Source organism: Phocoena sinus, chromosome 2 (assembly GCF_008692025.1).
Source record: "Phocoena sinus isolate mPhoSin1 chromosome 2, mPhoSin1.pri, whole genome shotgun sequence".
Taxonomy (NCBI): domain Eukaryota; kingdom Metazoa; phylum Chordata; class Mammalia; order Artiodactyla; family Phocoenidae; genus Phocoena; species Phocoena sinus.
In genome coordinates, this window is record NC_045764.1 from 81,822,215 (window position 1) to 81,846,510 (window position 24,296).

General features: G+C 38.5%; 1 protein-coding gene across 9 annotated transcripts in view; it reads left to right on the forward strand.

Annotated features, from left to right (window-relative positions):
- The first annotated feature begins 425 nt into the window (after window positions 1–425).
- FAM214A (family with sequence similarity 214 member A) overlaps window positions 426–24,296 on the forward strand; it is a 96,738-nt gene continuing 72,867 nt past the window's right edge. For 6 of the 9 annotated variants that reach the window (XR_004348329.1, XM_032621947.1, XM_032621953.1 and 3 more), the window contains exons 1-2: window positions 426–1,356; window positions 1,674–1,789. Coding sequence is in view for 8 of the 9 variants with exons in the window: in XM_032621947.1 (XP_032477838.1) it covers window positions 1,774–1,789 (16 nt within the window). In the remaining variant the exon portion in view is untranslated. The remainder of the gene's footprint in view (window positions 1,357–1,673; window positions 1,790–24,296) is intronic. The other 3 variants (XM_032621948.1, XM_032621949.1, XM_032621950.1) reach the window with 3 other exon arrangements.

Genomic DNA, 24,296 nt, shown 5'->3' on the forward strand with positions numbered 1-24,296 from the left:
GCTGGGTCACAACTCTGCGCCAGCATCCAGTGTGGAGGAGGAGGAGGAGACTATAATTATCCCTCCACGTCTGGGGCAGGCCCTCGGATGACATCTCCCCAGTTACCCTGTGCTCTAATAGCGCAGCTCTGGTTCCTGGTCCCAGAAGCGCCGCAGCCAGCTCGGAGCGCAGGCAGGAGGCGAGCGCGGCCAAAGCGCCGGGCGCCTCTCAGGCCTCCCGGGCTCTGCCGGCCCTTCGCAGCCGGCAGCACCAGCAAGGGAACCCAGGCCCCCAGGCTAGCGCCCCGGGGCGCGGGGAGCGTTGCCATAACAACCGGGCGCCCGCCGCGGAGGCCGCCGGGGAGGAAGTGACGAGCGGTGGGTTGGCTGTTGTTGGGACACGTGACCCGGGCAGTGTTTTGACAGGGCAAACTGAAGAGAAAGAACTGGGCGAGCGAGGGGGACCGGGAGCTGGGGCTCCAGAGCTAGAGGCAGCGGGCGGGCGAAGAGCTGGCAGAGGCGCGGGGCGAGCGGGCCGGCCGGGGCGACGGGCAGGCGAAGCCCGGGGGCAGCGGGGCTCGGGTGCGAGTCGGGCAGGCAGGGCGAGGGGCTGAGCGCCGGGAGCGGAGCGAGGCGGCGGCCGAGGCGGGGGTGGATGGCCACAGGGGCGCCGGGGAGCCGCGTCGGGCTTGTTGTCTCGGGTCCCCATGGTCCTCTAACGCAGCCCCGGGGGCCGCTGCGCGCCACATTCCGCTCTCGCCGGCCCTGCGCCTCTCGGAGCCTCACGTCTGAGGTGGGAGTGTGATGTGAGCCGCTGGGCGAGCGGCGGAGAGAAGTGCCAAGAGGAGGAGGGATTGGGACGGGAGAGGAGAGCGAGTTAGTCAGCAGAGGTCGGCCGAGGGAGCCATGAAAACAACTCTCCGGCGGGGAAAAGGGCTGGCGCGGCGCTCCGGACGGCGTGGCTGAAGGAAATCAGGGCCGCGGCGGGACGGAAGGGGGCCGCACGGGCAGGCTGCGCCGAGCAGGGGCGAGCGCCCGGCCGTAAACACCTTCCCGGGAAGACCTCGCAGGGCCTAGGGGTGGCAGGGGCGACCCGGGACAGCCCAGTAGAGTTCGTTTGGAACTGGGGGCTGGGCAAGAGGAGATGACTCGCGTTTCTTTCTGACCCTCTCATTGTGTCAACTTGGCCGCGGTTGAGGCAGGAAGACTAGCCAGAGGGTAACTACACAGGTGAGGCCCGGCGGGGCGGGCGGAGCTGTAGGCGAGGCGCTTGGGGTCTTGAAGAGTTTCCTGCGCCCAAGTCACCAGGTCGGAGCATTTCTATACCAGCCACTGCGGAGGTGCCACTGTTTCCAGCGGTATTTTTCTTACAAAGGGGTTAGTTAGCTTGTGTTGTTTGAATCCTTTTTTTTTTTTTCCTGCCTGTACCTTCAGGTTATAAATAGATCTTCCTTTTGGTTCCGAAACACTGTGTCAAAGAAGGACACGTTGGCCTGGAGAGCACAGGGGCGGGGAAGAGGGGTGCTTGGTCCGGAGGAGATGGGGGAGGGCGGTGCAGAGTTTTGCTTTTTTCAGACCTGCGGATGGTGCTGTCACCGCGCGTAGTGCCAGGGAGAGGCCTGTTAGCAGTAGTTTTCTTGCAAGATCGAGTGTTGAGGGCAAGACCAGATTAATTTTATTTTGATCTCTTTTAGCATTTTGAAAACGGAGCAGTAGCCACAGAATCGGCGGCGAGCCTGTTGAAAGAACCCACACGTGTATTTCACTGCACCTTGGGTGGAAATTGGCGTGAAGATGAAGCCAGACCGAGGTAAATAATTGATTTAAGTAGGATTTTTTTTTTCTGTGCCCCATTTTAGAAAAGTTAACCTCGTTCTGCGGCAGGATCAACTCTTTGTGAATTACACATGATTATTTGTTTCTGTTACAGATTCCAGCTGGTAAGGTAGAGAAGGGCGCATGGAAGAGTTAGGAACTAGATGGGAGAATACATTCTTCAAAAGTGTCTTCAAAGTATTAGTTTCAAGAGATATTAGAAATGAAATTGCCAAGAACAGCACGTGTATCTGTTGCCACAATACTTGGTATCATTTTAGAGTTACATTACTCATTTTTAGGTTCAATCTAACTTCGATTTTAAAGAAGTTTAAAAGTTTTTTCAACTTGAGAATTTGATCTTGATAAACTGAGAAAATTTAAGATTGAGTTCACAAATATTATTTGTCCTTGCTGATTTTTGTGCTTTAGGCAAACTCTAAAAGTTTGCAAAGTACTCGAGGGCTTTGTCCAGTATATCAATTTATACACAGGGCTACTGAAATCCGTATAATAAGTACTGTAAATGTGCCATTTCCTTTCTAAACCTGTATTTTCAGGACTTATGGGAATAACGCATACACTGTGTTTCTCAAGGATTTCAAAGGAATTGAAAACTCATTTATCAATCTACTTTTGATTGGCCATTGCAAGGACCAACTTTAGAAGGTTTTAATATAGTGGTAGTAGGAGTTTGTTATATGGGAATTTGAGTCCAAGGAACATTGTAGGAAGAGGATTAATGTATTTGGTAGGGAGTTGGACTAGATGACAGAGTTCCTTCCAAATCTGAGACTTTCAGATTGGAAATGTTAATTTATCTTTATGAATTAGATGCTCATTTAAAAAAAGATATGGGAGGGCTTCCCTGGTGGCGCAGTGGTTGAGAGTCCGCCTGCCGATGCAGGGGACACGGGTTTGTGCCCAGGTCCGGGAAGATCCCACATGCTGTGGAGCGGCTGGACCCGTGAGCCATGGCCACTGAGCCTGCATGTCCGGAGCCTGTGCTCCGCAACGGAAGAGGCCACAACAGTGAGAGGCCCGCATACCGCAAAAAAAAAAAAAAAAAAAAGATATTGGAAATTCCCTGGCGGTCCAGTGGTTAGGACTCCATGCTTCTTCTGCAGGGGGCACAGGTTTGATCCTTGGTGGGGGAACTAAGATCCCGCAGGCCTCGACATGGCAGTCAATCGATCAATCAATAAATGATAATTTAAAAGAATAAAATACAATAATTTTAAAAGATATATATTAAACTGGTTATTTTTTCCAAATATTTTTTAAAACTGGATTAGAAAGTCAAATTTTCTTTTCTATTAAAATACATCTTTGGTAATACTGTCTTAAAATGCACTAGAAAGAAGTGGAGAAAGCCATACTTAATTTAGTGGATTAGTTTTAAGTGTTTGGTTGTTTCTTAAAATCAGCTTTGTATGAATTAAGTATTAGCAAGAATATTGTTACTAAGCAGGTTGCTTGTGTAGAATGCCAAGTTTAGACTTTTAGATTTCATCTGTGACTTTGGAAAGATGGCACCAAGGTCGGTAATTGCATCTCAAAATAAATAAGCAAAGAAAATCAGAGTTGCTATTTGTTTTTTGTTTTTGTTTTGGTGGTTGTTGCAAAAGTTGCTTTAAGGTCCTACGCAGGTTTGTTTGTTTATTTTTAAAATTTTGGCTGTACCAGGTCTTTGTTGAGGCACGTGGGATCTTTTAGTTGCCTCATGCACGCGGGATTTAGTTTCCTGACCAGGGATGGAACCTGGACCCCCTGCATTGGGAGGGCAGAGACTTACCCACTGGACCGCCAGGGAAGTCCCCTAAGCAGTTAAAAAAAATAGTATTTGCACACAATCTATATTTTAGCCAAAACTAGTACTAAACACAATAAAATGTTATATATTAATATAGATTACTAGGAAAAGTAAATACATTTATGCATCAAGACTCCTAAAAAAGAGACTTTTTTCTCGTTAAAATTGTAGCTATCTTTAGCATTATGATGTAAAAATGAGGTGATTGAAAGTTTAGTATTGTGACTATATTTTATAATATGAGTCTTTAGGCCCATGGCTTTCTTTTGATCAGGACCTAGAGTAAGAAGTATCTTTTACTTTGCAAAGTAGTATAGAAATACTGAAATAAACTTCACAAAACATACTTACTCGTACTATGTGCAGTGTGGTCTTGTACTTTCTGTTCTATTTCTGTTGTTAAAAATTGCTTGCATAACTCATTGAATTGATTTCTTGACCTGTGGTTGGCAAGGCACAATTATGGGAGAGCTTGACAACAGTAATACTTCACTTTTTCTACATTGGTATCTAAGAAGCTATTCTATATGAGTTAATTTTCTGGATAACTGAAACTTTACTCTTTAAATGCCAAAAATATTTTCAGTTGTAATCATGATATGTGGACTCAGATTTTTTTTTTTTCCTCTAGCTTAAACCACTTCAGCCTATTTTTTTTAAGATCTGATTTTTGAATTCCCATGCTGTCAACAGTCTTTGTTGTCAATATGCTTATTCTTGTCTCCTTTTAATTTTACCGCTTTTAGTCTCTGAGATAAAGAACTAGATAACCATGCTTAGCACTGAGTTCTCTAAAAAATGAGAATAAATAGGAAAACCTTCAGATATTCATTCAGAAGCTAAGAAAGTATACGAATTCTAGTGTAGAAACTGTGAGATATTTGCTTAGTGGTATACAGCTGTGCTTCAGAAAGTTTCTAAGTGCAAAAGGACCCTCTTATCCTACATGGTTGCATGTAGTAGTTGGTTGGCTAATTTAAAAAGTTTAAATGAGGAATCAGAAAAAATAACAGCCTTAATTATTTCATTTGTCTTTTGGTGTAGGCTCAAGGCCCTTTTTTGGGGGTGAAATGGGGTCTGTTTTTCAGTGTTAGATATGATCTTTCCTATGTAAACCACACCAAAAATGTACACCTAAGATTTCTACTTTCAATTTCTTTAAAGTGGAATAAGACTGCAAAAAAATCCAAGGGTGGAATATTTTACATTTAAAAAGCGTTAAATTCTTTTTTAATGTTTCACACAATTTTATAGGTGTCTGTGTACACCAGGAATTACAAGGATATTTGTGTAGTCAACAGAAATTTGTTCTGGGAGGAGAGGGAATATATATTCATCAAAATTATGTTCATCAAAATATGTGCTTTCCAAAGCATTCAACGTAGTTTTCACAGAAATAACCTTTTTGTGCATTCATTTCATTGATTTATATAGTTTTAAAATAAATTCACATAAGCAGATTTGGGAAGAAACACCAGATACTACTTAAGCATACAACTCAACTAGTAGGAGTAGAAGTGTGCAGGCAACTGGAAAGTAACTTATTAGCTGCTCATGTCTGTCAATTTGCTTCTATGGAAGATATGGAAAGCATTGGACAATCTTGCTAGTTGATTAAGTGAAAATTAAAAGACCTTCTACTGTACTTCCAGATAATTAACATGTTACTGTACAATGGCCATGTTTCACAGTAGTCAATAGAATTTTACTATAGTCTGAGGTAAGTCTTTTTTTTCCTCTTTTTTCTTTTTCTAAATTTTCAGCAGTTATATAACATTACTTGTGCAATGCTGCCAAAGATGAGTCTTTGATGTTATCATTAGCACAGGTTTTGGAATCAGACCTGTATTTGTATCCTTGTTCCATTACTTGCTAGCTGTGTAATCTTCATTAATTTCCTTTATCTCTGAGAGTCTCAGGTTCTTTGTCTGTAAAATGGGGATAATTCCAGCTTCTCATAGTTGTTAGAATGAAATACGACACTGGTTGGCACATAGTAGGTTTTAAATAAATGATCATTACCATGTTAAACAAGATATTACAGGTGGTTATATGTTGGTCGGTTATAAAATATGTTCAACAGAGGTAAAGAAATAGTCAAATGTGCAATAACCTAATAGTATCTTGTTTCGTTTTGCATTCATAGCCTGTAACCTGCTAAGGCTCAAGCAGATTTAGTAGGCTTTTAATGTATAGTTATCTGAGAAGATACAAAAGCTATGAAAGGATGCTTGATGTATGTGTAATTTATTTCTGTGTCATTTGTTATTACAGTTACATCTTAACCTCTATATGTAGGGGGTGTCATGGGTGGACCAAGCTTCCTGGAAATATATTTTTAAATTCTGACTAGAGCTGGGCAGCTGGAGAGGTTAAACAATGTTACTTCACCTTGTACTCAAGGATGTAAAGTTTGGATCTGATCCTAGTTAGATATTGAATGCCCAGTGTTTCAAGAGATGTCTAAAGTATGGTCTTTGCATAGAAGCAATTAAAGCATTTTATGTTTTTAACATTTAATATTTATTTATGGTATAAATGTATGGTATTTATAATCTTGTATGTTTTTGAATGCATATTTTTTCTATAAAAATATTTTTCAAAATAATAGAATATAAGCTTATGTTTTGATTTCAAAAGTCCCAAGGCGGGCTTCCCTGGTGGCGCAGTGGTTGGGAGTCTGCCTGCCGATGTGGGGGGGCGCGGGTTCGTGCTCTGGTCCGGGAGGATCCCACGTGCAGCAGAGTGGCTGGGCCTGTGAGCCATGGCCGCTGAGCCTGTGCGTCCGGCGCCTGTGTTCCGCGGCGGGAGAGGCCGCAGGGGTGAGAGGCCCATGTACTGCCAAAAAAAAAAAAGTCCCAAGGTTTCAGAAGTCCCAAGTTCATGGTATTGTTTAACAATTTAAGTAGAATCAACATCTTTTCAATTTCAAAGATAAATGTCAATTTTGCTATGCTTTATGCTTTGGTTAGAAACAGTTTCTTCATCAGACATTTCTAAGAATGTTGTCTGAGCTTATCAACTGTTACGAAAGGTTAAGGCCTATAACATCTAGGAAATCATCAAGGCATTAATAATTTAAACATACTTTGTTTCAATTCATATTTGAATACATATTGTAAGTCATTTATAATTCTTAAGTAAAAACTATTAGTGCAAAACCTGTTCCACGAATAAAATACCAATCAATTTGATTTTTTGAGGTTAAAACTGAGAGGAATGCTTAGTTTTTTCCCTCTGCTGTAGATTGAATACTTGTGTGCCCCCCAAAATCCATGTGTTGAAATCCTAAGCCCTAAAATGATAGTAGTAGGAGGTAGGGGCCTTTGGTAGGTGATGAGATCATGAGGGTGAAGACCTCATGAATGGCGTTAGTGCCCTTATGAAAGAGACCCAAGAAAGTGCCCTTATCCCTTCCACCATCTGAGGTTATAATGAAAAGACAACTGCCTAATGAGAAAGCTGGTCCTCACCAGACACCCAGATCTGGTAGTGTCTTGATCTTGGACTTTCCAGCTTTCATAACTGTGAGAAATAAATTTCTGTTGTTTATAAGCCACCTAGTTTATGGTATTTTGTTATAGCAGGCTGAATAGACTAAGAAACCCCCTTTTTGATTGTATTACAAATTTAGGCTTTAGCTTTAGCATTGCGATGGCTTACGAACTTGCCTAGAGTATAATGCAAACCATTTTAATCTCAAACAGTTCTTCCTGGGCAACTGAAATAGGAGGAAAGAAGTGGTAAGGACTAGAAAAAAATAGCATGGGAGTTAGATGTGTTGCTTACTTGCTAAGAATAGTTCATTGTTAGCCAGTGTAAGTCAGACAATACAAATGACAGATGTTAGAGGAAAAGAAGTGTTGACTAGATTAAATAGATCAGGCTTTTGCTAAATTCCCGGGGTGGAGGTGGTGTGGTACTATTACTAATAACAGCTAACTCTTCTACATACTATGTGCCAGGCACTATTCCAAGTAGTTTATATATGTAACTCATTTATTTATTTATTTATTTTTGTGGTACACGGGCCTCTCACTGTTGTGGCCTCTTCCGTTAAGGAGCACAGGTTCCGGAAGCGCAGGCTCAGCGGCCATGGCTCACTGGGCCCAGCCGCTCCCAGACCGGGGCATGAACCCGTGTCCCCTACATCGGCAGGCGGACTCTCAACCACTGCGCCACCAGGGAAGCCCTATATGTAACTCATTTAAACATCACAGTTGTTCAAGGAATTAGATGCTATTGTCATCTCCATTTTATAGATAAATGAAATTGAGTCAGAGAGAGAGGTTTGGTAACTTACCCAAGGTTACGCAACTAATAAGAGGGCTAGCCCAGATTTGAAATAAGCTTGGGTACATGCTCTTAACCCTCTGACTTGTAGGAGTATGTTATATTAAAGTATTATAAGATATTGGGACCAAATTTGTTTTAAAATAGGCCTGAGGAAAATGAAAAACAGATTTACTAATTATTGTAATCTTGGAAAACTGTATATCTTATTTGTGCCTCACCTTCTTCATCTTTACAATGGAGGAAGTAATAGTACCTTGCCTTAGGGTTACTTTGAGTAAATAAGTTAGTGCATGTAATGTGCTTAGAACTATGGCTGGGATATAGTAGACATTCAAATGTGAACTGCTCTTGCTACAATTGGACATATTCTAATTAAGAAGTCAATCATTTAGGGAAAGCTGGGGAGGACAAAAGAAAGGGGCTAATTAAGCTGTATATGTTTTGTATACGCCCTGTGATCTCAAGTCCAAAAATGACTACTGTTGATCTTTCACCCATTTACATTGATTGGTCTTGACACATCAGTAGCTGTCAAATAATTGCTGGCTTGATACAACTTCTGAGATTGAGTACTAAAGGGCTTGACATAGAGGTTCCCTATGTTTTTGCCTGTCATTCAGTAAGAAGGAAGTGATTCAGTGGGTGGAACACTGTCATTTCTTTGAAGGATGAGAAAAAAGATAATTGGAAGGCAGAATCGAGAGGCTAAAGTGTACATAGGGAGAGTGACTCAAAAGCTGATTTCCTTTTCAAAAAGTGAAGAAACCCATGGGGCCTAAGCATTCTGTATTATGAACAAGTATAGAAAAAAATTAGTTGTTAAATGAAGAATATTTATATTCATTTATTATTTTGTCCTTCTCAACTTTGCACCTAATTATGGTAGTATTTTTCCCCCATTTAAGGCTGAAGTTTTTAAAAACTAAGGGAACGTTAAACTTAGAAATTCTAACTTAATACTGACTTTTTTTTTTTTCTTTTTAATTTTTTTTTTTAACATCTTTATTGGGGTATAATTGCTTTACAATGGTGTGTTAGTTTCTGCTTTATAACAAAGTGAATCAGCTATACATATACATATGCTCCCATGTGTCTTCCCTCTTGCGTCTCCCTCCCTCCCACTCTCCCCATCCCACCCCTCCAAGGCTGTCCCAAAGCCCCGAGCTAAAATCCCTGTGCCTTGCGGCTGCTTCCCCCTAGCTATCTACCTTACTACGTTTGTTAGTGTGTATATGTCCATGACTCTCTCTCGCCCTGTCAAAACTCACCCTTCCCCCTCCCCATATCCTCAAGTCCGTTCTCCAGTAGGTCTGCGCCTCTATTCCTGTCTTATCCCTAGGTTCTTCATGATATTTTTTTCCCTTAAATTCCATATATATGTGTTAGCATACGGTATTTGTCTTTTTCTTTCTGACTTACTTCACTCTGTATGACAGACTCTAGGTCTATCCATCTCATTACAAATAACTCAATTTCATTTCTTTTTAAGGCTGAGTAATATTCCATTGTGTATATGTGCCACATCTTCTTTATCCATTCGTCCGATGATGGGAGCTTAGGTTCTTTCCATCTCCGGGCTATTGTAAATAGAGCTGCAATGAACATTTTGGTACATGACTCTTTTTGAATTTTGGTTTTCTCAGGGTATATGCCCAGTAGTGGGATTGCTGGGTCATATGGTAATTCTATTTGTAGTTTTTTAAGGAACCTCCATACTGTTCTCCATAGTGGCTGAACCAATTCACATTCCCACCAGCAGTGCAAGAGTGTCCCCTTTTCTCCACACCCTCTCCAGCATTTATTGTTTCTTGATTTTTTGATGATGGCCATTCTGACTGGTGTGAGATGATATCTCATTGTAGTTTTGATTTGCATTTCTCTAATGATCAATGATGTTGAGCATTCTTTCATGTGTTTGTTGGCATTCTTTATATCTTCTTTGGAGAAATGTCTGTTTAGGTCTTCTGCCCATTTTTGGATGGGGTTGTTTGTATTTTTGTTATTGAGCTGCATGAGCTGCTTGTAAATTTTGGAGATTAATCCTTTGTCAGTTGCTTCATTTGCAAATGTTTTCTCCCATTCTGAGAGTTGTCTTTTGGTCTTGATTATGGTTTCCTTTGCTGTGCAAAAGCTTTGAAGTTTCATTAGGTCCCATTTGTTTGTTTTTATTTCCATTACTCTAGGAGGTGGGTCAGAAAGGATCTTGCTGTGATTTATGTCATAGAGTGTTCTTCCTATGTTTTCCTCTAAGAGTTTGATAGTTTCTGGCCTTACATTTAGGTCTTTAATCCATTTTGAGCTTATTTTTGTGTATGGTGTTAGGGAGTGATCTAATCTCATACTTTTACATGTACCTGTCCAGTTTTCCCAGCACCATTTATTGAAGAGGCTGTCCTTTCTCCACTGTACATTCCTGCCTCCTTTATCAAAGATAAGGTGTCCATATGTGCGTGGGTTTATCTCTGGGCTTTCTATCCTGTTCCACTGATCTATCTTTCTGTTTTTGTGCCAGTACCATACTGTCTTGATTACTGTTGCTTTGTAGTATAGTCTGAAGTCAGGGAGCCTGATTCCTCCAGCTCCTTTTTTCGTTCTCAAGATTGCTTTGGCTATTCGGGGTCTTTTGTGTTTCCATACAAATTGCGAAATTTTTTGTTCTAGTTCTGTGAAAAATGCCAGTGGTAGTTTGATAGGGATTGCATTGAATCTGTAGATTGCTTTGGGTAGTAGAGTCATTTTCACAATGTTGATTCTTCCCATCCAAGAACATGGTATATCTCTCCATCTATTTGTATCATCTTTAATTTCTTTCATCAGTGTCTTATAATTTTCTGCATACAGGTCTTTCGTATCCTTAGGTAGGTTTATTCCTAGATATTTTATTCTTTTTGTTGCAATGGTAAATGGGAGTGTTTTCTTGATTTCACTTTCAGATTTTTCATCATTAGTATATAGGAATGCCAGAGATTTCTGTGCATTAATTTTGTATCCTGCTACTTTACCAAATTCATTGATTAGCTCTAGTAGTTTTCTGGTAGCATCTTTAGGATTCTCTATGTATAGTATCATGTCATCTGCAAACAGTGACAGCTTTACTTCTTCTTGTCCTGACTTTTTTTTTTTTTTTTTTTTAAATGAAAAAGCAAAATTGTAGTACCAGGAAACAGTATTTCTTTCTTAGTAGGTAAACCAAAGTCAATTTGTTAATACTTAATTCTGTCTTTGCTCAAATGGGTGAAAAATCTGACGTTGATTATGTCAGACTTTCTTTTTAAACTGAAACAGGATGGACTGGCTAAAAATGCCAGTAGCTAGTCAAAATATTAGACATTAATCCATGTGTAATACCAAAGACAGACCTAGCAATAACCTGAGTTGAGATTTCTCATATATTCCTTTTCATATAAAAGAAACTCATCCAGTAAAATTATAATAAGGCTTTTTGCATCTCTTCCCCTTGTTCAGCATGCCCAGTGCCATTGGCCAGCTTTTAGGTTTTTGATGACCATTCACAACCTTGTGTGCACTATTTCCTCTGCCTAAAAAGCCTTTCTACCTAGTTATCACATGGGTAACTCTTTGTCATTCTTCTGGCCTTGGTTTAAATATCACTTTTCAGAGAGATGTTCTCTGACTACTCTATTTAAAGTGCTCAATTAATGCTAGCTGTTATTATTATTTATTAAATTAGTGTCCTATGTTGTTCTGTGTCTCCGCAGTCTGTTTCCTTCATAGCATTTACCACATTTTTTTTTTTTTTTTAAATCTTTGGCTGTGTTGGGTCTTCGTTGCTGCATGCAGGCTTTCTCTAGTTGTGGCGAAAAGGGGATACTCTTTGTTGTGGTGTGCGGGCTTCTCGTTGCGGTGGCTTCCACTGTTACGGAGCGAGGGCTCTAGGCACGCGGGCTTCAGCAGTGTGGCTTGCGGGCTCTAGAGCACAGGCTCGGTAGTTGTGGCGCATGGGCTTAGTTGCTCCGCGGCATGTGGGATCTTCCCAGACCAGGGCTCGAACCCGTGTCCCCTGCATTGGCAAGTGGATTCTTAACCACTGCGCCACCAGGGAAGTCCCGCATTTACCACATTTTGTGATTTTTTTCTTTGCTTATTGTCTGTCTCCACAGCTTGATTTTAAGTTCCATGAGGACAAGAACCTTATCTCTTGTTCGCAACTATATTTCCATCACCTAACGGTTAGCCTTATACATGGTAGGTGCATAGGAGGTGCTTAATATATATTTGCTGAAAGAATGAATCACTAGTATATCCCAATATTTGTGGAGCAAATAGGAGTAGAAGCAGATGATTAGCAATCATTGATTGTTTTAGTGTCACCACCTGAAATTCTCTCACTTTAGGAATTTGTTTGATTATTGACTGTTAGTCTATTATCACAACTTTATACCTAATTAAAAAAAATAGATTTAAGATATATTTGCCCATAACTTACCTTCAAAGAAGGTTATATTTAACCAACAAGGACCTACTGTATAGCACAGGGAACTCTGCTGAATATTATGTAACAACCTAAATGGGAAAAGAAGTTGAAAAAGAATAGATACATGTATATGTATAACTGAATCACTTTGTTGTACACCTGAAACTATCACAACATTGTTAATAAATTATAATGTAAAATAAAAAGTTTAAAAAGGTTATATTTTAAAATTGATTAAATTGAAATAAAATGCTGTAAAATAAGAAGTAGGCAAAAGCTGTTTGGTATAGGTAGTCCCCAGTTTATATACATCTACTTAACAAATGATCCACACACAGACATCTTCTGGTAGCTCTCTGCTCTCCAACCACCATGCTGAATTTGTTCCTGTTACTCTTTCTTTGAAAGAAAGAGAGATTAAATTTGTTGGATAACTTCAGATTTATGAGTATAAGTAGGATAAAGACTCAAAGGATTTAGAGTTTAGATTTGGGGCTCATTCTGTCACTTACAGGTTCTGTGACTTGGGTCAACTTCCAAGCCTGTTTTCTCATCTGTATATTGTACTGCGCTCAAAGTGTTGCTTCTGAGTTTCAGGTAAGATAATGTGTCAAAGAACTTTATAAGGTGTGACGTGCTATATATGTTGACTGGTTTGCCCTATGGACAGGATCATCTGTACAGATGAGCAAAGAGCCTGGTGCTCCCAAGTGTATCTTAGGTGGGTTCATTCTGTCTAAAATTACCCATTCACACAGTGCCTGGTTTTTACTGTTTTTAAAGTTTCCCCTTGTTATTCTGATTGAAATTACACCAACAAGAGATCCATTTAGATTAATAAATGTATATTTAATTATACATTTTTCAGGATTATTGAAATAATGGGCATATTTTGTTATAAAATTAGTTCAAATTTCAGCATGCTAAAAAGGAAGAGTTAAGGCCCTAAGGCTTTAGGGTCAAACTTAGAAATTCTAACTTCAGCACTTATCAGCCAAATGACCTTGAGCAAATTACATAACCTGTCAGAACTTCAGTTCATTTTGTTCTAATAACATCAACCTTAAGGATTGTGGGAAAGACAAACTGAGAACCTATGGTTCAGCACCTAGCTTGTGCCTGGCACAGGATAGAGATTGGTGAGTGTTTTATTTCCAGGGATACACAACTTGGATCAGCTGCACTGAGGAAATGAATATTTCAGTACTCTGTTGTGAAAGTTAATCATAAAAGGCATAAGAGATCGATAGGCCCTTATTGTTTGTCACTCTGAACCTTGTATTCTGGAATATACAACTAGAGGAACTCGAAACAAGTACTGAACTACACATCTGTAACGTGTATGCAAGGGGAGAGGGAAAGTAGGTAATTGGAGCACACCAACTATTTCTGGGTGATCATACACCATTAAGAGCATTTAGAGCAGCGTTAAGGCAAAGAGATTCGGGTGGGGGTGGACACTAGAAGGAGGTTGATGGAAATTATTAGAATGGTCAGATGGTGCCCTAAATTGCTTTTTTCTTTATTTTAGAATATAAGCTAGGATTGATTTCAGTGCTTGGAGCATGGCCCTTCTGCATCTGTGACCCAGAATTTACACTTGTTCCATGATGCTGTAAGAAATGGGCTAATATTATAGGTTAAGAAACCTTTGGTAGGCTAGCCTGGGAATCTAGTCACAACTTTTTATAATTGTTATTTATTTATTATTTATAAATAATATTTATTCAAAGTATGACTTTTATTTGGACTTTAAAACATCCTTTTTGAGAGCACAACTGGTTTATAGTTAGGAATTAACATTTTAAATTAATATGAAGATCCCATTTGTTATTTTCCCACTTATTAAACTTATATATTCTGAATGGAATTAAAATTTGATAACAATAGCTGAAATCGGGCCATTTATATTGATAAAACTTTACTCTGACATCTAGAGAATTCTTTTACATTTTTTAACCAAATCAGCCATTTTCTTTTGTGAAGACATATCATGGTTTGTTGCATTATCCAGTGGGTCACTTCTACTTAAATTCATAATAGTAGGAGAATAGGAGAATGTATAACTTTTGCATTCAGTATTGGCAAATTGCTTTTTTTAAAAACGTTTTGATCTTTTTTTTGGCTGCGCTGTGCGGCTTGCGGGATCTTAGCTCCCTGACCAGGGATTGAACCTGAGCCCTCAGCAGTGAAAATGTGGAATCCTAACCACTGGACCGCTAGGGAATTCCAAGGTTTTGATCTTAAAAATAACTTTAAGTTAAAGCTCTATATCATATTTGGTATACTTCCCCAAATTTTTTTGACATACAAAAAAATTTTTGATATACAAACAAATTTTTTGGTATACAATAGAGTTGGCCATAGGATTTCTTTAAACTTCCGTACATTGCTTGCTCTACTTCAAACCCACAAGAAAAGTTGCAATCATACAGTTAACATCCAAATACTTTTCATGGATTGTAAACATCTTACCACTTTTGTTTTATCTCTCTTGAGTGGGAGGTCAGTAGATAGGTAAGTGGTTAGACAGACAGACATAGGGGCTTTTTTGTTTTGTTTTGTTTTTTGTTTCTGTAACTTGAGAGTAAGTGGCAGATGTCATGACACTTCAACCCTGTGTACTTCAGTATGGAACTGGCTGGTAACAGCATGTGAAAGCTGATTGTGTACATTTCTTCCCAGCTCTGCATCAAGTTGGTTGCTTGAAATCAGCAATGGTACCAGCATTTACACCATGGAAATTGGCAGTGCTACAAACCAGGGCTTTTTTTTTTTTCCTTTGCAGAGCCAGTCGTTAAACATTTACCATCATACCACTGTGTGTCTCCTAAAAATAAAAACATTCTCCTACATACCTGCAATACAGTTATCCCGCCCAAGAAGTCTATTGGCACAATGCTAATATCTAATATACTGTTTATATTCATATTTCTCTAGTTGTCCTGGTATTGTCTATAGTCATACTGCCTTTTAAGGAAGTAAGTTGCTTTCTGTTACAGAAAAGGAGTTAGACCCTGATGTTTGAACAACATTTAGAAAGCTTTTGGAGTACACCATAAGAATATGTAAAGGTACAAGTAAATAAAATGATTGGCTTCTGGAAAAAAAATTAGGTCATGTAAATAGGACAGTTAATTAAGATTTTAGCAGATTTTTCCTTATTTTATTTAGCTTTAAAAAAAATTACCTGGACTAAGTAGATCTAAGAGGAAAATGAGTATTGGTGAAATTCTAAGACTTTTTCAATTGGAAAAGAATTATATTTTAAATTATTTTTGCATTGGGAAGAATTCCATTTTTAATCCTGAAGCTTCATGCTACCTATCTGACCTCATTTTTTGGTACTCTCTAAGGTTCCCTGTACTCTAGGCACATCAATCTTGCTGTTCAATCACCACAAGTACATTGGCACCATGGAGACTTGGCATTTGCTGTTCCCTTTTGGAATATAAGTCTCATGACTGTCTTTTACTTCATTTGACTTTCTGCTCAGTTGTCAGCTCCTCAAAGAAGCCTTCCTAGATCATCCTATCAAAAGAGTACAGTTCTTTTATTGTCTGTTGACTCTGCATTACTCTTCATAGTCCTTACCACTACTTGACCTGCTGTTCTATGTTTATTTATTTGCTGTTTTTGTTTTTCTCCCAATAGGAACGTAAACTTCAAGAGGGCAGGGACTTAGTGGTGTTTGTCCACTGCTGTGTTTCCCCATGCACGGACTGGTGCCTGGCATTTAGTAGCTGCTCAATAAATATTTGTCATTGAATGAATGCTTGCATGCATTTTAATATCTTTGTGGTGCAGCATAAAACTTATTACTGGAAAACTTTTTGCATTATTTTTCTATGATTTGTTTTATAACTAAGAATTAATTCTACAGTGTCCATTTTTGTTTCTAAATGAGAATATTTATTCCCACTTCTCAAGGTTATTGGAAGGATCAAATGAGATAACTACAAACAAACAAACATAATACAAAATATTCGTAACTGAGTACAGTAAATGGTAAAAGTAATGTCTACTATCAGAGTTTGTAGGGAATGGTTAATTTCAGGTGGGATGATTAATTTCAGGGCAAAGCCTGTCTTTTGGCAGAGACAGCAGCTGTATTGAGCCTTAAAAGACAGTTTGATTTGGATAGATGGAAATTTTACAGAGATTAAGAGGGGGAAGATTGGAAGAGAGGACATGAGCAATAAAGATGTTTGAGGGCTAGCAGGTAGACTAATGTGAATTGGAAGGGTTACTTAGGAATGAGGGGATTCGGGTTTTGAATGTCAAGCTAAGGACTTTGAGCTTCATTCATTCAATAGTGGGGCACCATTAATTACTGTTTTGTATGATTAAGAGAACTTTTTGGAAGAATAATTTGACAGTACATTTATATAATTTCATTATAAACCAGAACAGAGATTATTGAATGTCTGACAGTCTTAAATTCAGTTTTTTAGCCCTCAAAATTACATTATTACCTGGTATTATAAAAATTACCTGACACTCATGTCTACTGTTGGCTGTTTTCTTCTCTATATGTTTTTCCCTTCACCACCATTTGTTGTAATATATGAGGGATTACTATGTATTGCCTTTTATGAAAATTCTTGGGAATGTTAAGATGGCACACAATACCATGGCTATTGTTTTATGATATTCTTTGGTCAGAGTAGTAAACTGCACAGTTTATTTTAAAGTAGCTGTGTGTTAGAACAAATAAAGGGGAAAAGAACAGGATGAAGTTGGAGATTCCTTCTCTCATTCCAGACAATTGCTGGCAGAAACTTAATGAAGTCTGTAGGATTAGAAGCCCTTGTACCTCCCAACTGCATGTGAGCATTAAGAGTAAGGAGATTCCCCACAATACTGATAAGCTTTTCTAGCTGTGTTAAGGAGAGAATGAACATATATCTTCTCCACTGCCCAACCAGATAAACACTTTTCACACCAAAGCTTCAAGAAAAAAAGTTTGGTTATAAGAGGGGTTTGTTCAGCAGTGTATTGTGGTAGAAAGAGCACAGCAGGAAATCTTATTTTCCATCATTCATAACTCCTTTCTTAAAAATTGTTTCTCTGGGCATGTATGTTCTTAAGTTGGTATACTTGCTCTTCAGAAGTTGGAATAAGGAACATACCTATGCCTTTGAGGAAGTATACTCAAATCTTGGTAATTATTCTGTTGGTTGAATGCTAGTCCTGGAGACATGTTTCTGTAGTCCAGCATATAACAACCCTGGCCTGTGCTGTTTCTTGTAGCTTATGTTGCAGAGTTCAGGGATCTGCCAGGGGACTCTGAATGACTAACAATGAAAAAAAAAATCATCGGGTTACATCGTGGTACAGATTAAATTCCATTATGAAGAGCTCAGGACATGAAAATGCTTTTGTTATTCTGAAATTGCTCTAAAAGTTATGCTATTGCTAGACATCAGATTTGGAAAGGTCCTTAGAGAGTGTGAATGTCTTTCATTTTTACAGTTGAGAAAACATAAGGCCCCCCCAAAAAGAAGTAACCTGTCTAACTACAAAAGTAAAAACTTAAATTACCTGCTAGCCAGTTGAGTATTTTTCTGTACTGTATTACCTCTAGCAAGATCACAGTTGCCTCTAGGTTCTGGCATCAGAAATGACATCATGATCATGCAGCCTTCCTCAAGGAACTTGAAAGAAACAAAGGCTAGGTGATTATATTTTAACATTCTTCTCAAGTAATGTATACATACTTTTAAAAGAAAGTCAAATCGTAATACATAGACTCAAAGTGAAAGAAATATTTAATCCTTGAAACTGGGTTGCTAAAAAGAGAAAGGAATATAAAGAAATTAGACATAATGCCTAAAATTTAAAAGTCAAGAAATAGTGTAAGCTTATTATTAAGAATTAAAGAGGAAATCCGTCTTTAGTTTTGTCATGTGAAAAGCAGGGCTAGTAATAGTGCCTAAATAAAGGACTGTCATAGTGGTTAAATGAAGTAATCCATGTAAAGTGCTTAGAATAGTATTTGATTCTGAAGAAATATTCAATAAATGTTACCTATTATTGTTAATACATTAACATTTCTTCAACAAGTAAGGTAAGTACATGTTCTAAGTGCTCTGAAGGAAATATACAAAGGTTAAGAGGGTGACAACTTAGGGCAGGGAGAAAAACCCCTTTGGTTGGGATGATTAGCTAAGGCCTCTCTGAGAAGGTGAGGTGAGAACAGGAGCTAGCTGTGTAACGAGTGAGGAGAAGAACATTGCAGGCCAAGGGAGTAGTATGTGCAAAGGTCCTGAATTTAGAAAGAGACTGGCATGCTTTAGGAAATGAAAGACGACTAGGACACATACCACAATTTGGGCTTCCTTCATTAGAGTATTTGTTCTCCAAGGGCAGCACAGCATCTGACTTCTTCCCTCACACCTGTTACGGTGCTGGGCTCAGAGCTGGCATTTATTAGATGTTTGAGAAAACATTTAAGTGCCTATTGTGTGCTTAATCACTGTCACTGCTTTGTGGGTGAAGACCTGATCTTTCTTTCCCTTCCCTTCAGACAAGAAAGCTAGGACTAGTGAGCTGCATATGGTAACTTTTTATTTTAAGGACATTTGAAAAACCTAATGCACAGTTGTAAAGTATTTCAGATATCATAAAATATCATAAATTTTATATTTTGACTCAGATCAGTGAGTTTCATGGAATAAAAAATTTACATTAAAAAAATTAACCATTTTATATATCTTTTTTTAAACCATTTTATATATCTGTTTTAACCATGAAATTCACATTTTCTTGGGGGATGGGATGGATTAAATGCTACCTGGGATGGTCCTGGTTTTATGCCTGTTGCACTTGTGTTCAATCCTATTTCACAGTTGTCTCACTCTAAATGTGTCATTGTTTGGACAAAGAATTTTATGTTCACCCTAGTTATTAGCCATTTTGTTGTCCTGCTAGTGCACTCAAATCTTGTCTTCCATTAACTTGTATTTTATTCTGTATTTAGCTAGCTTAAATATAGCTCAAGGCAGACAATTTGCCTCAGCTGTGTTCTGTAGGATATTGCATCTAATATTTTATAATTTATGTGGACTCTTGTACTAAATCAAGGGATTGACAACATGGAATGTTTGCTTTGATTTGGTACAAAACACCTGGACTTTGTTTCAGAAATTCTTGATTTCTAAAATGTTTCTACCAAAATGCACATATTTTAGCAAAAAAAATTTTTATTCAAAGTCATCTGAATTCTTATGAACAGTGCCTTCTGTAATAAACTTTAAATTAGTGATTACATAGTATATGGATAAAATGACTTATCATTTTTAGAATTTACTGTTAAATATGATAAAACTTTGGACAGTTAGATTCCTTTCCCTCTCTTCTCCTGAAACAAATATTCATTGAGCGCCTGCTATGTGCCTGGCACATATGTGGTGGAAATACAATCATGAGCAAGAACTAACATGATCTTTGCTCTATGGAACCTGTTGTCAAATGTAGTTTTTCCTGACTTTTTTTCCCTGAGTCAACAGACAAATCAGGACTGGAGGTTACCCTGTGCTGTTTTGGAAGAGGCGCAGGTGGGGAGTAGGGGAACTGGCCCAGGAAGAGAGTATCAGATGGCCTGCACAGACTTGTAGAACGTTGTCGTTCCACTACCCTTTTCTATTTGTGGTTGTCTCAAATATTTTTGGTTTGAATATAGGGTATGTATGTATGTGTTCTGTTTTATTTCGTTTTTGAGAATAAGGAATGGAAATTTATTCTCAGTAAGTGCAGGTTTCAATTGAGGTGCTTAGTTCATGAGGCCTTGTTGATTTTCCCCTCTAGGCGATGCAACTAAAACCTTCCTGGTCTAAAAGGTTAGAAACTATTAAGGTATACAAAGTATAAGTACTTTGCACTGGCTTGCTGGGTAAAATAATTGTGTAAACTGAAATTGTATTGAAAGTGGAAAGCTTTGAGAGGTTGACTGTAGCATTTGTGTGAAGAAAAAACTCTCCCTCTACACAAAAAAGTGTATTTAGTAGTTACAGAATTTATGCATTCTGGTGGTAAATCTCTAGCAACTACTTCTTTCTCAAACTAGGTAAAACTTAATATCAGCCTTTAATATATGCTCCCAAAGTCCATGTTGGTTGAATGTGATAAGGTAGAACCAAACACCTATTTGGGAAAATTAAGGGGGTGGTGGTAACTGAGAGGCAGTATCAAACGGAGCAGTAGGTTCAACATTTTTTTGACTGCCCACAAAGACAGCTGAAGTTGCTGCCCTATAACAACATTCCCTCCTCCTAAGCAAAACTCATTACTCAATCTTGCTCATGCAATGGTGGCTCATCTTTTCTTTTTCCTGTTTCATTTAAAAAGAAAATAATAATCCCAGCCCCTTAAATTAATTTCACATTTAATCCTGCAGATTATTTTAGCATTTAGAAGAACTAGAAAGACCTGGGTTAAAATTCTGGTTTTGTCACCTGCTCTATGTAAGCTTGATCAAATTACCTAACTTCTCTGAGCTTCAGTTTCTTCATTGGTTAAAATTGAGACAATAATGGTATTCATTTTATAGGTTTGTTGTAATGACATAACTTGAGTAAAGTGGTTGTATCAGGCACTTAATAAACACATAATCAGTGGCTATTTTTATTCTCTCCGAAGTTTGTTAGCTTAGGAAATTGGGAGTGATAATAATGGTGAATCCTAATCAGAGGAAAAGTAATTCAGTTTTAGATACATTAGAGTTTGCAGTGATACAGGTAGCCAGAAGAGTTGTTATATCATTTGGAAACAAGACTATATGAAATAGTCTGAAATTAGCAAAATTTTTAAAAATGCAAGTAAATTATTAAAACTTTGAGGGCTTAGCAATTGAGTCTTAAAGCTACATGAGGTTGTCTTAATTCCACATAACTAATTTACTTTACTAGATTTTTGTTAACATTCTCCAAAATTTTAAATGCAGAATCTGTCATTTGTGTGACTATTGGTATAATTAGTAGAGGTAATGACATTACCAGTGATGGCTAGTTGTGGGGAAAAAAAAAAACAACAAAACAAACCAGGACTTGGAATTAAACCTGGGTTAGGTGATTCTGTTTCTGCATTTTTATTTCACAAAGTTGTGATCATCTAAGGGACAAGTAAATGTAAGATACATTATGTGTATGGAAATACTTTTACTAAAATATCATTTTATCAGAATAAAAAACCTTGATTGGTTCTAGGTTGATGGTATGAATCAAACATACCATTCTTTATAATAGCAGAAGGTTAACAACATCCTAGATCATATCTTTAAAGAAATATGGGTATAGGTAAAGGGGAACCCATGTGCATCCTGGCACATATTTAATAATGATGATAGGGGACTTCCCTGGTGGTGCAGTGGTTAAGAATCTGCCTGCCAATGCAGGGGACACAGGTTCGAGCCCTGGCCCGGGAAGATCCCACATGCCGTGGAGCAATGAAGCCCGTGCGCCACAACTACTGAGCCTGCGCTCTAGAGCCTGCGAGCCACAACTACTGAACCCATGTGCCACAACTACTGAAGCCCACCACCTAGAGCCTGTGCTCCGCAACAGGAGAGAAGCCACTGCAATGAGAAGCCTGCGCACCGCAACCAAGAGTAGCCCCTGCTTGCCACAACTAGAGAAAGCTCAGGTGTAGCAATGAAGATCCAATGCAGCCAAAAATTAATTAATTAATTTTTTAAAAAAAATAATGATATTTTTATTAAGACCAAGTACTATAGGATATTAAAAATGGATTCTTATACCTGATCTTGATACTTATTAAATCTGACTAGTGTGTGGATATTATTAGAGTGTTTGTCCACTAGCTTAGATTATAAATAATCCCTGTTCTAGCTCATTTTAAACAATGTAGTATGAGTGATGCCAAAAAACAGGCTAGAACATTTTCTTCTCTCCAAGATCTTAGATTTTGTAAACAAGGCTCTGCTCCTGGAACTAATGTAGGTCATCATAACCCCAAATCTTTTGAAAGATGAGAATCCCAATTAAGTCTCTTAGGTACATTTTAATATTTTAAATTTAAGAAGTGTTTTAGCTCTTAAAAACACAGTATGTTTGGATTGTTGTTTGGCCACTTGGCTTATTGGTACCATGTCATAATAAATACAAATCACTGGATAATCATTTCAGCAATAATGATCACTAGGAATCTCCATGTGAGTGGAAATTAATATCGCTTTTTATGGCTTAATTTATCCCAGTAGTGACCTGACAGCATAATTTTTGAATAAAAACTCTGATTTAATTAGAAAAACCATAAATTTCCCTAATTCCCCAAACTGTAAAATTTAGTTTTGTTTAGTCTTTCTTGCAAATAAGTTAGTGAGCTGTGAAACGTGTTGTCAAAGTGACATCATTTAACGAACTTAAAAAATATCAGTGTCAGGGCTTCCCTGGTGGCGCAGTGGTTGAGAGCCCGCCTGCCGATGCAGGGGACGCGGGTTCGTGCCCCGGTCCGGGAAGATCCCACATGCCACGAAGCGGCTGGGCTCGTGAGCCATGGCCGCTGAGCCTGCGCGTCCGGAGTCTGTGCTCCGCAACGGGAGAGGCCACAACAGTGAGAGACCCGCGTACCGCAAAAAAAAAAAAAAAAAAATCAGTGTCATAAAAATCTTTCTTTGGTAGTCAAGATTTAAATTTTATCCCCACTGTTATTAATATGGGATACTACTGATGTATTGCCCTTTATTTGTTGGTATGTGTATGTGTGTATGCATGTACATTTGCTCTTTAGTAACATCTTATGGAACTGATGTTTGCAAGGGAAAAGAGGACACTTAAATTGCTTGAGAGCAAGTATTGGACTAGATGGTTCACAACTCTTAGAGAAATTATTACTCCCACTTTACAGATGAAGAAATAGACTGAGGTAGGTTAAATAATTTGATAGCACAGCTTGTTAAGTGGAAAGAACTTGAACACTAGACTGTCTGGCTCTTCTCCATTATGTGTTGCTGCTTTAAGGGATCTTTTCAGTAATTACACTGGATTTTGTGCAAACATGTTTACTGTGCCAACCCGTAGAAGACTGACCACCAGGGATGACAATATCCTATTTGTGTAGCATTTTGCTGTTTTCAAAATAATTGTTTCTTGTCCTATTTGATCCTTGCAACATACCAATATTGCAGGCAAAAAAAAAAAGATTCCTGACTTAGACGTGAGCAATTTCAGAGAAGTGCTTAAAATCACAAAGCTCATTAGTGGTAGAGTTCAGACTAGAGCCCAGATCTGTGGTTCCTGGTTCAATGTTCATTTGTATAATACTCCCTTTATACTTTCTCTGAATCAGGTATGTGTTCTGTGACCATAAAGTAGTGAAGTTTTACAGATTGAATCTTTTATTGTGCCTTCACTATTGCTACAGCCTGGCTCCCTGTTTAGCAGTCAAATCCTGTTTTTCTGTATTATAATTAGTGTATCAATGACAGTTCTGAGGTGTAATGGGGCTGTAGTGGTGGTTATTGAATGAGTAATAAGTGGAAAATGTTAACTTGAGATTTCTGTATTTAAACTTTATTCTTATGTGATGCCATATTTATCTTATGGAAATGTAGTTATGAAAGGAATTGTTAGGAGCACACATATTAGATTTAGGAAGACCTACTTCCTGGCTTTGCCCACGTAGTTCTGCTTACTTGGGCAGGTTACAAGCCGGTTTCCTTATCTCTCAGGATAGTTAACTACCATAGAGTCAGAAGAGATGGGCATGTAAAGAAATTAGCCCCATGCCTGGCCCGTGGGCCTACATATATAGCAGCTATGTAATCATTACCTTTGAAGGGTTCTTTTTTTCTTCTAGAAGTATATCTTTTTGTTTAAAAACTGTCCAAGCTAGCAGGGTTATATCTAAGGTATCTTAAAAGTAGATAGTTCCCAATTATTTCTGCTAACAGAGGACACAAACGGTCTGAAACAGTTGATAATTCAAATTTTTCCATTT